The following is a 14,554-nucleotide window of genomic DNA, read 5'->3' on the forward strand; positions in this document are numbered from 1 at the left end:
TTCAGAAAATCTTATAGTGTGTATGGCCCATAAGCGTATATTGATTGGTTTGCACAAAAGTTTGGTGTGTATTGTTAGAGTTTTTTTTTTTTGGGAGAGTACATGTGATCAGCACAGGGCCAATCAGCACTGTCCAGACAGAGGGTCTGGGGTCATATAGCCTCATAGGTCAGTCAGAGGAGAATGAAAACTCCTCCTACAAGCTTTAACCAGACACTGATAGAAGAAGTCACAAGACTGCTATATACTGCTGAGGAGTTAAAGGTATTTAGCAGTTTAAACTTACTAAAATAATTGCATTTCCATGTTCTGTGTACTGTGGGAGACCAGATATAGTGAATGCAGACTCCTGAGTTTAGTAACACTAACTGTGTGCCTAGTTAGTGCTTGTGCACTGTGGGGGGAGGTGCTTTTTACTAGGGGAAGGCATTGATCCATGTTCCTGCTTTTCGGGAACAGAGAATCAATGCCTTACCTACTGACAGAACGGCGATTTGCCTTGTTTACATAGGCAGATCGCTGTTCTGGCTCTGTGCCTAATGATTGGCGAATGCCGGTGGACATCGAGATCAGCTCCCCCTGTGTATAAGCATGCACGCGCCATACCTGGAAGTGCAGGATCATGTACTAGGTACGTGATCTTGGGCAGCAGACCCACCTTGTCACCGTATATATAAGTTATACAGTCGGCAAGCGGATAAACTTATTCTCCTTGGAGAATAGACGCTTGAGAGGAGATATGATAGCGATATACAAATACCTCAATGGTGATTTTAGCATAGGGAATAAACTATTCAGTTTCAGGAAGCTAAAGCAGACACACAGCCACTCAATGAAATTGGGGAAGTGTTTTTTCGATAGGGGATTCTTTACTGTCCGAGCAGTAAGAATGTGGAATTCCCTTCCATAATCGGTGGTGTCCGCAGGAAATGTCGATCGTTTAAAAAAACCCTCTTAAATGGGCATCTTAGCGAACAAAATATACAGTGATATGGGAATTCATGTTAATAAACACACACCCAGGTTAAACTGGATGGACTGATGCCTTTATTTAACCTTACCAACTATATACCTCAGTTTGGGCACTCCTAGGCCAAATTTTACATTTGTCGATTTCCAAAGTGAAATTTTAAAGTTGCACTCCAGGTATGATCTTTATTGCATATTACATTGATCCAGCTTGGAAGTATGCATATCTGATATCTGAGGGGCCACTGGGGAAGCTGACAATCGCTGTAGTAGTTGGTGCTACTACAGTGATCGCCCTATTCCTCCAGGTCCCGCACAGATTCTGTGCAAGTAACTTCCCCTCTGCACACTGACCACAGAGGATTGCTCACTTGGTACTGCCACCATTTATAGAATGCCTTGTACATTTTTCGAAGAACACAAAGCATTCTCTGATTGGATGAGGTAGACAGGAGGGGCAATGACGTCACAATCTCTGCCTCGCCCAATCAAAGATTTCATCTCCTTCTTCACCTAACAAGTACAAGGTCTTCTATGAATGGCAGCAGGTCCAAGCGAATGACCCAGTGTGGTAGGTATGCCAGTGTTCAGAGAAAGGCATGTCTATAGTGGGTTAGCGGTCATAGATGTGACCCCGCATAGGGCTTTATTTCTGGCCCCATTCAGCTGGCAGCCAGGAGATTCCCCAACCAAAGGCTAAATGTAAACAATGAGACCCAGGATACTGGTGATGTTACCCAAAGGAGGCAGACTTGACGGGAAACCAGTTCTCACAGCTGCAGCACCTGTAGGGTGGGTGGTGCCTGATTAGGAATCAACAGGCCATGTGACCGGTGCAGTGGATGCAGAGAGAGCACACTCTGACAGGTACACAAACCTGGCAAAAGCACTGACAATTTTGATGCAGAGGCCCAATAGAAGAGTGTGTACATAACAGTCATGAATTCCCCAAAGTGTGTCTCTTCTGCAATAAAAATGCTTCCTGCTCACAAATATTTAAAATCAGGATTAAAGTGATTGTAAAGGAAAACATTTGATTAAAAAAAAAAAAAAACATGTTATACTTACCTGCTCTGTGCAATGGTTTTGCAGAGCCACCCTGATTCTCCTCTTCTCAGGTTCCCCACTGGTGCTCTTGAGCACCTCCCACTTGTCAAGTGCCCCCATAGCAAGTGCAGCTTAGACCCGCCCCACGGGCTGGGATTGTCAGCAGTGGGAGCAAGGGATCGACCGATAATCGGTTTTTCGTTGCCGATACCAATATTTTGGCCATTGCATATTGGTATTGGTCGATATGGGCTGATATTTTGTACTTTTAAAGTTTTGAAAAATAAAGACAATTTTTGACACAAAGCTGGTACTGAACATATGGGGTAGGTCTTTTAGCTGTAATGTGCGGTCATCCCTTCTCTCCCTGCCTCCCAGGAATCCCATGTGAACCTAGTTTAGGGTCATTAAAATCCTAGAATACACTTTATTTGTGTTTATATAATGTCCAGTGTGTGTTTTTGTAATAGAATAGTGGGAAATACCTTCATTACATTGCTGCTCCGGGCTCTCCTCGCTAATCTCCCGCTCTGCTGTTTTCTCCTCTCATAGCTGTCATAGGAGGATCTCAGCCTCTCCCCTCTGCAGTGTACACAGAAGCGCCGGGTATTAGATTAGAATAGTGGGAAATACCTTCATTACATTGCTGCTCCGGACTCTCCTCGCTAATCTCCCGCTCTGCTGTTTTCTCCTCTCATAGCTGTCATAGGAGGATCTCAGCCCCTCTCCTCTGCAGTGTACACAGAAGCGCCGTGTATTAGATTAGAATAGTGGGAAATGCCTTTGTTACATCTCCCGCTCTGCTGTCCTTCTCTCCTCCCCCACTGACAGCTGGGGGTCACGGAAGGTCCAAGCAGCGATGTAATGAAGGTATTTCACACTATTAGATTACAAAGACACACACTGGAAATTACATACACTAATATTCCATACAGTAAAAGCGACAATATCGGTAACCTCCGGGGCCGATACCGATATATCGGGGAAAGTGCATATCGGCCCTCTATATATTGGCCTTGCCAATAATCGGTCGTTCCCTAGTGAGAGCCAATGGCTTCTGCATCTCAACCAATCAGGAGAGAGACCCCCAGGAGAGCCTTAGGTCTCGTGCACATCGCTGGATCAAGATCGGGCTTAGGAAGGTATTAGGGGAGGCTGAGGGGGGAGCTGCACACTGAAGGTAAAAATACTTCAGCCTTAACAACCACTTTAAGTTCTACTTTAAGGGATACTGCAGTTTAATGAATCAGGGCCTTCTTCAGAGAAGGCCTCGATCACATGGGCTGTACTAAACCAAATACCCGAACGATGGCCACCTTTATCAGCACAGGTGTTCCATACATCCCAATGCAGGCAGTCCCATTAATGTCTATTGGGATGCAGCTGCTGCTCCCGATTTGAAATCCGTGTAGGTGCTGGTGCATGGCCCCAAATGCACACCTTCACCCCGCGTGAGTAAACACGGCCCTCGCACAGGCGTATGCTGTAGTACACCCCCTTGTGAACAAGACCTAAAACAGCTATTAGTCATACGTTTCACCTGAGTATTTAGCAGTCGCCACGTAATTCACAATCTGACGCACACAAGCACTGAGAAATAATGCAACACCACAATTTGTTTACGTCTTTTTAATGATGATTTCAGGGGGAAAAAAAGTAGCTTTGAAAATGTTTTGCTACCGTGAGAACCAGAGGAGCCAAGAATCAATCCTGACCTGTCACTTGGAAGATTTACCCCAGTAACCCTTAGCCCCTCCAAAACTGCTCTGGTTAAAGCTTTGTGTGAACCCGTACGCCTCCGAACTCCCAGTGACTGAGCGTGCTGTAATGTGATTCACTGTCATAAAATATATACTGTATATATATCTTCTTTTTTTTTTTTTTTATTTACACATATATATTAACTTAAACCAACAGCCTCTATTACTTATTTGCGTCAAGGGCCAACATTTTCATGAACGTAAACCTGTCTACAACTAAACATATTATTAGTATATCAGCAGCGGTCACCTTCAGTTTAAAAAAAAATAAAAAACACATGGCAACAGGGTCAGCGATCCAGGCAGCAGAGGTTATAAGCAAATCTAGTGTCAATATTGGCCCTGCCTTCCCTATTGGTCAGAAAATCACCCACAATATTAAAGAACAGGGAAGCTTGGGAAAAGGTGGGACCTAGAACAACTTTTTACAGCAAAGATCAAGATCTGCATATAACTCCAGCTGTGTCTATAGTTCACAGATCACTTTGAGAATCTTTTTACTAAAGGTAACCTTGCTTTTGTTTAACATTTGCTTAGTTTAGGTTGCCCAAGTACCTTACAGGTTTAAGTTAAGGAAAACACTCAATAAAGGCAACCACCCCTGTGTGAAAGCTGCCAAAGTTTTGACTCTCCAATCTGGGGCCCTGAAGTCTCTTTAGTGCAAATCACCTTACTGGCCTAGAACTAATAAGCAGAAATAAATAGGAACACAGCAGCTTCCTTTTGAGGTTTCTCACATAGATATTACCCCCTTCTGACAGATCCCTATATCATCACGAGAAACATTTCAGACCTCCTTGTTACATCTTCCAGGGTGGTCCAGCCAATCATTGAGCTTTGTTATCGTGACTAAGCTGGAGAAGTAAGCAAGCAATGGAGCAGAAGACTTGTTCCTGGCTAGCGCCTCCTAGTAAAGGAGCTGGATGGTCCTGGAAGATGTTTCTTGCAAAGAAGTCCAAAGTGATTCTCCTCCTTCCAATACAAATCACTGTAGAAAAGTAAAGAAAACCTCTAGATCAGTGGTTCCCAACTCCGGTTCTCAGGGCACACGAACAGGCCAGGTTTGCAAGAAAACTGAAATACATCACAGGTGATATCATTTGTTGCTCAGTGATTGCAGTATTCTAGTCTGCATCTCCCCAAGGTAATGCCTAAAATCTGGCCTGTTAGTGTGCCCTGAGGACCGGAGTTGAGAAACACTCCTCTAGATACTTCAGGTTAAGTAGCCAACGGCTGCATGGATCATTAGGCACCAGAATATGACTATCTTGACAGGGGTTGGCTTACTAAAATTGCAGTGTGCAAAATCTGGTGCAGCTCTGCATGGAAGACAATCAGCTTCTAAGTTTTGTTGTTAAAGCTTAACTGAACAAGCTGAAGTTAGAAGCGGATTGGCTGCCATGCACAGCTGCACCAGTCTTGGTTAATCAACCCCATAGGTTTACAGGTCACCTACAGACTTTTCATGTAGATCTTGGGATTTGCCCAAGTCTTAGCACTTCCATCTGCTTATTCTCCACAAAATCTGTGATGGTTCTTTATAGACCAGGTCGTGATAAAGCAAGAAGTAGATAGTCACGTCCAACTGGACTTGTTCTGTAACGTTTCATAGCTTTATATATAATTTTTTTTTTTTTTTTAAGATGTCACTGCCATTGTATGTACCACAATCCAATATTGTACATCCAAATCCAAAAAAAAAAAAAAAAAACAGATTTACTAGTACTAGGGAAGACACAATTTTATAAAATCTTTATCCAGTTTTATTAAAATGATTAAAACATCAAAGAGTTAAAATCAAAACAGGAAATAAATCCCAAATGTATGGTGACATCTCACAATCATTTGTACATAGATACATCCTTCGATGATTATACAGGACACCCTTGTATCAGAAAAGGTTAACGCGTTTCACATACAATGCTTCTTCAGGACCTCTATTGGAAAACGAGAGAGAGCAACCTACGAAAATATTATATTACACACGTAGTAGAATATTTATTTTAAAGCCTAGTTCACTCGGGCCAAACGTCAGGCAACTCAATAGCAATAGGCCGACATTCTGCCCGCATGTATAGCAGTCGGACGGACTTCTGTCAAAGGGGCACGATCGAAAAAGGTCCGCCAATTGACATCCAATCAAGCACTCTCAGCCACTAAGAGTGCTGATCTATGTGTTCTGGCAGGTGGGCCATCCCCCTATCAGAACAAAATAGCTCAGCAGGGGAGATCGCTGTACCTGCTAGGTAGAACAAAAAAAAAAAAAAAAAAACACAAACTCTGTACCAAGTTTTATACAATAATCAGAAAAAGTATTCCGTGCAAACTCACGTCACTTCAGAATGTCAGGTAAAGGCAGCAGCTAATGGTGTTGCAATTGAACAAACAAGGAGTCACTGCTCGAGGTGGTGTAATTGCCTGATGACTCACACAGGTGCATGCCCCGGCTCGCCTCCGTGAAAACTTGATAAAAAAAAAGGAATTGGCAGCACTCCAGGTTGAGTCAAAATCCAGGTTTATTGACTGGACATCCAAATATGACAATCGTGACAAGGTAGACGCGTTTCACAAACTGACTGTGTGCTTAATCATTAGTAATGTAAGCATGATTAAGCACACAGTCAGTGTGTGAAACGCGTCTACCTTGTCACGATTGTCATATTTGGATGTCCAGTCAATAAACCTGGATTTTGACTCAACCTGGAGTGCTGCCAATTCCTTTTTTTTTATCAAGCAGCTAATGGTGGCCAATGGCTGTTACAAGCTGGATCAAAATGTCAATCAAATACAGCCTTAAGCTGGATACACACTATCAAACTTTTGTGGTTATATTTCCTTCAGATTTACCTTTTCTATGTGTTGCAAGGGCCTGCCAGATTGCATACAAATTAAAAGTGTGTAGGTTTGACCTCATATTATATGGTTTTGGTAAGTCTAAAGGAAAAAAAGTCTTCAGAAAATCTTATAGTGTGTATGGCCCATAAATCTCATGGGGCCATAGGGGATTTGGTATAGTATAGCCAACTAGCTAAATATGAAGAAGGAAGCACGGAATAAACCAATCACGTAACCATGGAGGCATAAATAGAAAATATCATACCGGACGCTCTAAAGTGACATGTGAGTTTGTACAGTTATCATTTTTCTCATGATTGTATAAGAATACATATTGTACTACATGTGTGTAATATATTATTTTCTTAGGGTGTGCTCTCGTTTCCAAGAAAAAGGTCCAGAAGAAGCAAGATTTTTTGAGATAAAGGAGTCATGTATTACCATCTGAACAATATTGTTTATCAAAAATCAAATGATTTTGAGAGATGTGACCATACATTTGGGATTTATTCCCCATTTTGATTTTAACTTTTGTATGTTTTAATCATGTAATAAAACTGGGCAAAGATTTTATACAATAGTGTCTTCCCTAGTACCAGTAAAGTCCGTTATTTTTTCTTTTATGTGGTTTTTGACGTTTCATAGCTTCTCCAAGCTAATTCTTTAGTTCTAATGATTGTCAAAAAGATACCTCTGTGGATATAAATGCTTGGTTATGTTTCGGACATTCATTTGAACTTAAAAAGTGGCTAAGAGAAGCTATGAAACATACAAGTCCAGTTGAATGTGACAAACTACTACCAGTTATCCTAACAGAAAGGACAAACTGGAGGGAACATGACCTGCCGCTGAGCATTCAATGCAGTGCTGACTATCCCTGGTACTGCTGAAAGAAGATAAAATCTTTTCAGGACTGTTCAGGGACTTACAAGCCATAAATCACTTGTCTGTAGGCAGGCCAAGAGCTACTGGTGTCTAAGCCCTTAGTAGGAAACAGTGGTGCCAATGACGATTGCTTGCTTGGAAATGTACTACCTCAGATGCCTACAGAACTAAACAAGTACTTTTCCCAATAACCAGCCCACTTCAGCACATTTGATTTCAGATAAGGTCTAAGACTTAACGTAGCTTTTATACTTTTAGTTGCTGAGCTGAAGGCTGCATGCCAAACAATCCCCTTCTGTGCATAGGAATACATTTACTTTTTAGCGAGGAGCTTCTTTTGAGCTTGCTCAATACCAGTGGAGTAATGAAGAATGCAGGCACCTGTTGGCAGTCTAGGGATGCATTATCTTTACAGTGATCATGTGTCAAAATACTACAAACCCATCCTAAATGGAGCCTAGGAACTGAATAAAGATGGCCACTGTGTACTCAGCACTGACCGTAATCCATGGAACTCAAGGCTAAAAATAAATTACAAGTGCAAGTGTGCCACGCCAGCCTCTGATGAGATCTGCAGTACTTCAAGAACCAGAGGGCCCCAAGGTCCCCCCACCCACCCACCATCATTTATAATTCTGCAGATCGACCTACCTAAAGAGGACTTCAACTCCCAAATCCACAATAAAATGCAACCACCACCCATTGCTATCCTATTGTAAACAACTGCAGGAAACTCACTGGTGTAAACCTTTTGTAAGAAAAATATGGTGGTTGCCCTTAATGCTGACCTCCTGAAAAGCTATCAGCTTGGCTGTTAGGCTGAACCACTGACTGTTTCTGAAATACAAAACTTATTTAAGCCCATTTAGTAGGCTGAAAAAAGTCTCTATCTAAATACTTGTTTGAGGTTAGTGGCTCAAAGTAATGGTGCATGACACCAAGGAACAGGTATTTTTTGAAAGGGAACTCAGTATTGAAAGCCTTTAAACTTTTTTCATAAAAATAAACTTTTGAAGTAGATTCATGGGCCAGGCTATAGACGTTCAAAATATTTACGTATTCTTTAGTAAATAAGCTGTGAAATCATCTCTTTACCAACCTATGTAGCTGCAGGCACTGTGAAGCAATTCATCCTCAATATGTACAAGAAAAAGACTACCATTATTTCAGCAACTTATTTAGCTCCTCTCTATCAGCAGTCACTTGGCAGTCAGGCAATCACAGAGCAGGTGAACGGGAAAACAAGAGAGAGTTAAGAGTGTTGAGAACTGACTTGTAAGGCTTCCATGCTTCTGTTGGATGGATGAATGAAATTAATTACTCTACAGTGTCTGCAGCTACCGAGGTCAATGACAGCTTCTTTTAAAGCTCATTTACTGCTTTACTTCCTGGAGCAAGTGGAAGCCAGGGGAACCAAGATGTCTGTAATGTTACCCTGCCTCCACACCACTGAGACCAAGGCAGGATCTTCAGCCGGGCTGGGAGGATGGAAGGAACTCTGGACCCCCCTGCCCATCTGTCAGGGAATGGCTCCAAGGGATAAAGGTAAAAAAAAAACAACAGAAACAAAACAAAGGTATGCTTGGTAAAGAATCTTCCACACCTGGAGAAAGCGTAGCACAGTCACAGTTCCCCACAGCGCTTGCACCAAGGCGGAGGAAACATTACAATTGAGGCGGTGGTGGAAGCGTCCTGCCTTTTAAAGATTGAGACCGCAGTGTTTCCTGGGAAAATAGGTGGAGCTAAGCCCTATCCAGGTGCTGTCCTAAAAGGTGATTTGGGAAAATATTTTTAATGCCTGTATAGCCTGGCCACAGTTCTACCTAAAGGTATTTAATTGTTATTAACTAGCAATTTACTTCTTTTGAGAAATAAACCAATATACTAATGAAATGCGCATTTCGATTAACAATTCCATGTCATTTGGTAGACGTTTGTAGATACTTAATTCCCAATTTGATTGACAAACAGTTGTTAAACTGAACTGTCTGATCCCTCTGATCTATTTTTTGCTGATACATATACACTCAGCTATCCAAAATTTTCAGGATCCACAATACCAGCAAACATGTGTCCGTATCATTACAGCCATTCACTCATATGCAATGGTGCTCGCGGGGCTCCATTGGAAAACCTGCTATACCAGGTCGTACCTGCAGATGGATATTGTTGAAATAGAGAGGGATGCTTTTATCTTTGCATTGGCAAACCTTAATATTCTTCAAACGAATGGTAAACTTGTCATAAAAATGGCAAAACTAACAGTCTTAAAAAAAAAAAGTCAAGCAAATGCTATTTTTTTAAAGTGTAAATCTCCTTCACGCAACTTCTTGCAGGTCCAGGCAACTATTTAGAACGTGTTATCAGCAAAATTTGTTCCACTGTGCTTACAAAAAGCGTAAGATGGCTTGATAGATCAAATCCATGGACATGTTAATTGTTGCCTATTCCTGCATTATTCCTTTAGACCGGTACCCAAAATGGAGGAAAGAAAAGTGCCTGCATTGTCCACAGCAGCTGAACAAGACCCAGCTGGCAGATGTCTGGGACTGTTTTAGAATGACAGCTGGAACCTCATTGGTGGCCAGAGACAATGCAAAAACTTTTCCTTTCCTTCACGAACTTCTTTTAAAGGTCAACATAAAAAAAAAATATTAAAAAAAAAAAAAAAAACAACAAAGCAGCAACATCTTTATCTGCCAAAAACTTAACAAGTGAACACAGCAATGAAACTGCACTGTTTCGAAAAAAACCTCTGTATTTCCTTTCTAAATCTCAAAGTCAAAAATAGTTCACAATTGCACTTTAACCTCATCGGTGCACTCCGCAGAAATCTCTTTGGCGTCTTTGGTTGCTTCCTCCTCTGGGAGGACGGTAGCGCTTTCAGACTTGGTCCCATTGAGCAGAGCGTCTTTTCTGTTGACGTAACCATTTTCGGTGAATTCCGAGATTGTGAGGGCCTCCTGGATTTTGAGCTCAGCCGGATCCATGTCTTCTTCGTCAAGGTTCCTTAGCACCAGGGGAAGTTTGGAGTCTGATGCAGTGTTCTCTAAAAAGGCAATGTTGCTTTCTTCGTATTTTGGGAGGGGGTCGCCATCTTCTAATCGTTTGCTGTACAGCTTGCGGCTGTCGGAAGCGCTTTTTACAGCTTTCTCCAATATCTCCTTCTCCACCAGACGCAGCTTGACAGCCATTGCTGCGTGAAGAGATAGGTTGCCTTGCTCTAAAAGGTGTTTATCCTCCTAAAGGAGTAAAAAATAAAAATAAAATAAAAATGTAAGAAATTGTTTAAAATACTCAAAAGCATTGGATTGCCACGGGCTATTAAAACGGTAGTATACCGCTTTTTTTGACTTTTAACTACAGGTAAGCCTATAATAAGGCTTACCTGTAGGTACAATTAATATCGTGCAGGTTTAGGAGATATTACCACTGCATGCAGCCGCTGACGAGTGCGGCGCATGCGCTCTCAAGGTCCTGCGGGCCGTCAGAGTTCCTTGCCGGAAAATTACTCCCGCGCGCATGCGCGGGAGTGACGTCACCGCGGCTCCGGCCACTCACAGCGCCGGAGCCGCCGAACCCGGAAGAGACGCTGAGGGATCATGTCAGCTCCCACAGTGGCGTCCTGGGGTCCGTGTCGGGGCTTCGTTCTAAGGTAAGTTTTTCATAATGGGCTAGAATGCGATGCATACTAGCTCATGATGCCTTTGTCTTGCAGGGTTTTTTTTTTCATTAGAGCATAACTACCACTTTAAAAGCAGCCTTAAAGCTAAACAAAGGGGAAAATGCTCTCTCTCTCTCATATATATATATATATATATATATATATATATATATATATATACACACTCTTCACTGCCGCTAACTTCCACCCCTTTGTGCAACCTTTCCCTGAAAGTCCCTCCCATTCGGTGCCCGACTGGTCCCAGAAGTAAATCACCTATTCATCTTCCCTTGGCAAAGCGAGCAGCTAACCCTTGCAGTGGGGAGGGGATGTGATTGGCCCGGCATGTGGTTATTGTGACCCCACACACAGCTAGTAACACAATTGTACACACAGAATGGCATGAATGCAAGTCATCCATTGTTTTACAAATGTCATGTGATCTGCTGTGATTAGTCACAGCAATCACATGGTACTGACAGCAGCCCGGTACAGTGTTCCGTTATCTCTGACAGATCGCACCACATCGCAGCCCATCCACCTGGACTGATGGATGGTCGAGCGGGAACTGGGTAATAAACCCTGTAGGTGAGGTGGCTTTCTCCTTTCTTGCTTGCCTGTCATTACAGCTGGTTTAATAAAAACTGGATGTGCAAGAATGCTTAACCACCTCTGAAAAATACACACACACATATATATATATATATATATATATATATATATATATATATAAAATATTATTTTTTTTATTTATTTATACTAGATTAGTGGTCATGTTGATTTCTCAGCATTTACAGTGTATATAAAAAGTGTACTCACCCCTGTTGAAATGTCAGGTTTCTGTGATGTAAAAAAAAAAAAACGAGACAAAGATAAATAATTTCAGAACTTTTTCCACCTTAATGTGATCTATAAACTGTACAACTCAGTTGAACAACAAACTGAAAGCTTTTAGGTGGAGGAAAAAATAAAATATGGTTGCATAAGTGTGCACACCCTTAACCTCCCTGGCAGTATGATTATGTCAGGAATTCTGTACCAAAAGCGGTACAATTTTTGGAAATTTGGCGTTATGTATTATAGGCCTACAATTCTCAATTCTTAGTAATTACTGACTTAAACCTGACCAAAACAAGACTCTAGTAGACATCCCAGATGTGATAAATTTGAAACACAAACGCATGAATTATAATCTAATCAATAATATAATTCTATTATATAATATATATAATAAAATTATATTATTGATTAGATTATAATTCATGCGTTATATATTATATATGTGTATATATATATATATGTATGTATGTAATATAACGCATGAATTATAATCGAATCAATAATATAATATATATATATATATATATATATATATATATATATATATATATATATATAAACACATACATATATACCTATATACACACGTGTGTATGTGTATATATATATATATATATATATATATATATATATATAAATAATATAAAATGTGTTATGTGTTTGTGTTTTGTGCAACGTTTTGAATTTCCGTCCCTAGTTCCGCTCCCATGCAGCATTGCTGCTGCAGGGAACGGAACTAGGAAGTCATCACACCGACGGACGAACGGCGGGGATCTCGACTGGCGATCACAGCAATGAGAGATCATCGCTGGATCGCCAGAAGGTAAGAGACACCGCTGCGCTCTCTGCACATCTACCCCGAGCGTGACTCGGGGATACCGATCCTGGACTAAAAAATCCACCGCGAGTCAGGCTCGGGATTACCGCCAGGGGGGTTAAACCAATACTTTGTTGAATGTATGAGTTTATTAGCATGGCACCTCTTGACTTGGCAATATTTGCCCACGCTTTGCAAAAACACTCCAAATCTGTCAGATTGCTAGTACATATCCTGTACACAGCCCTCTTCAGATCACCCCACAGATTTTCAATCAGATTCAGGTCTGGGCTCTGGCTGGGCCATTCCAAAACTTTATTCTTCTTCTGGTGAAGCCATTCCTTTGTTGATTTAGATGTATGCTTTGGGTCGTTGTCACGCTGAAATATGAGGTTCCTCTTCATGTTCAGCTTTCTAGCAGAAGCCTGAAGGTTTTGTGCCAATATTGACTGGTATTTGGAACTGTTCATAATTCCCTCTACCTTGAATAAGGCCTCTGTTCCAGCTGAAGAAAAACAGCCCCAAAGCATGATGCTGCCACCAGCATGCTTCACGGTGGGTATGGTGTTCTTTTTTTTCAAATTCTTTATTAAACAGAACAATAAATACAAAGTGCGTACAGACAAAATAGGTGTACATCAAGATTTGGCAAATTGGACTCAATAATACAGAACATGAATTGACCACATAGGGCAACAAGCCCTTGAGAAAGGAGTAGCGCTCCCCGTGAGCTCTCCCCACCCCCACGTGCGGGCAAGGACAGCCCAGAGAGACTAACCATCTTTAGATGCCATGAATAACAGCATCGTCAGGCAACATTGAAAGGAGAATGTGGAGTAACCAAACTAATACGCGAGGTACGCACATCGCCATAGTTAAATAGTGTCAGGATTTTTCAAGGAAGTAACAAAGAGGCGTAAAGAGCCACAAAGGATAGGAGAAAACTACAGACAAGGGAAAGGAGGGGGAAGAGACTCCAGGAGGTGAGAGCACCTGGGAGTAGGGAGGAGGGGGAAAGGCTAAAGTGGGGGGGGGGGGGGGAGAAGGAAAGGATAGGAAAAGGGGTGAAAAGAGAAGAGGGGGAGCAGGAGCATCCTGCGCGGGTGACCCGGGTATGGTGTTTTTTCGGTGATGTGCAGTGTTGTTTTTGAGCCAAACATATCTTTTGGTATTATGGCCAGAAAATTCAACCTTGGTTTCATCTGACCATAATATATTTTCCCACATGCTTTTGGGAGACTTCAGATGTGTTATTGCAAAATTTAGCTTTTTCTTCCTAAGAAAAGGCTTGCCACTCGACCCCATAGCCCAAGCATATGAAGAATATGGGAGATTGTTGTCACATGTACCACACAGCCAGTACTTTCCAGATATTCCTGCGGCTCCTTTATTGTTGCTGTAGGCCTCTTGGCAGCCTCCCTGACCAGTTTTCTTCTCGTCTTTTCATCAATTTTGGAGGGACGTCCAGTTCTTGGTAATGTCACTGTTGTGCCATATTTTCTCCACCTGATGACTGTCTTCACTGTGTTCCATGGTATATCTAATGCCTTGGAAATTCTTTTGTACCCTTCTCCTGACTGATACCCTTTAACAATGAGATCCTTCTGATGCTTTGGAAGCTCTCTGCGGAAGTTGGTTTTTGCTGTAGGATTCAACTAAAAAAAATGTCAGGAAAGACCTACTAGAACAGCTGAACTTTATTTGGGATTAAACAGAGGCACCTTAAATGATGGCAGG

General features: G+C 41.8%; 1 protein-coding gene across 1 annotated transcript in view; it reads right to left on the reverse strand.

Moving 5' to 3' along the window:
- Positions 1-10,181: 10,181 nt before the first annotated feature.
- SETD3 (SET domain containing 3, actin N3(tau)-histidine methyltransferase) overlaps positions 10,182-14,554 on the reverse strand; it is a 108,232-nt gene continuing 103,859 nt past the window's right edge. The window contains exon 12 of the mRNA XM_082275230.1: positions 10,182-10,738. Coding sequence (XP_082131356.1) covers positions 10,289-10,738 — 450 coding nt within the window. The 3' untranslated portion in view covers positions 10,182-10,288. The remainder of the gene's footprint in view (positions 10,739-14,554) is intronic.

This window comes from Pelophylax lessonae (genome assembly GCF_965119305.1).
Source record: "Pelophylax lessonae genome assembly, chromosome: 13".
In the NCBI taxonomy this organism is placed as follows: Eukaryota; Metazoa; Chordata; class Amphibia; order Anura; family Ranidae; genus Pelophylax; species Pelophylax lessonae.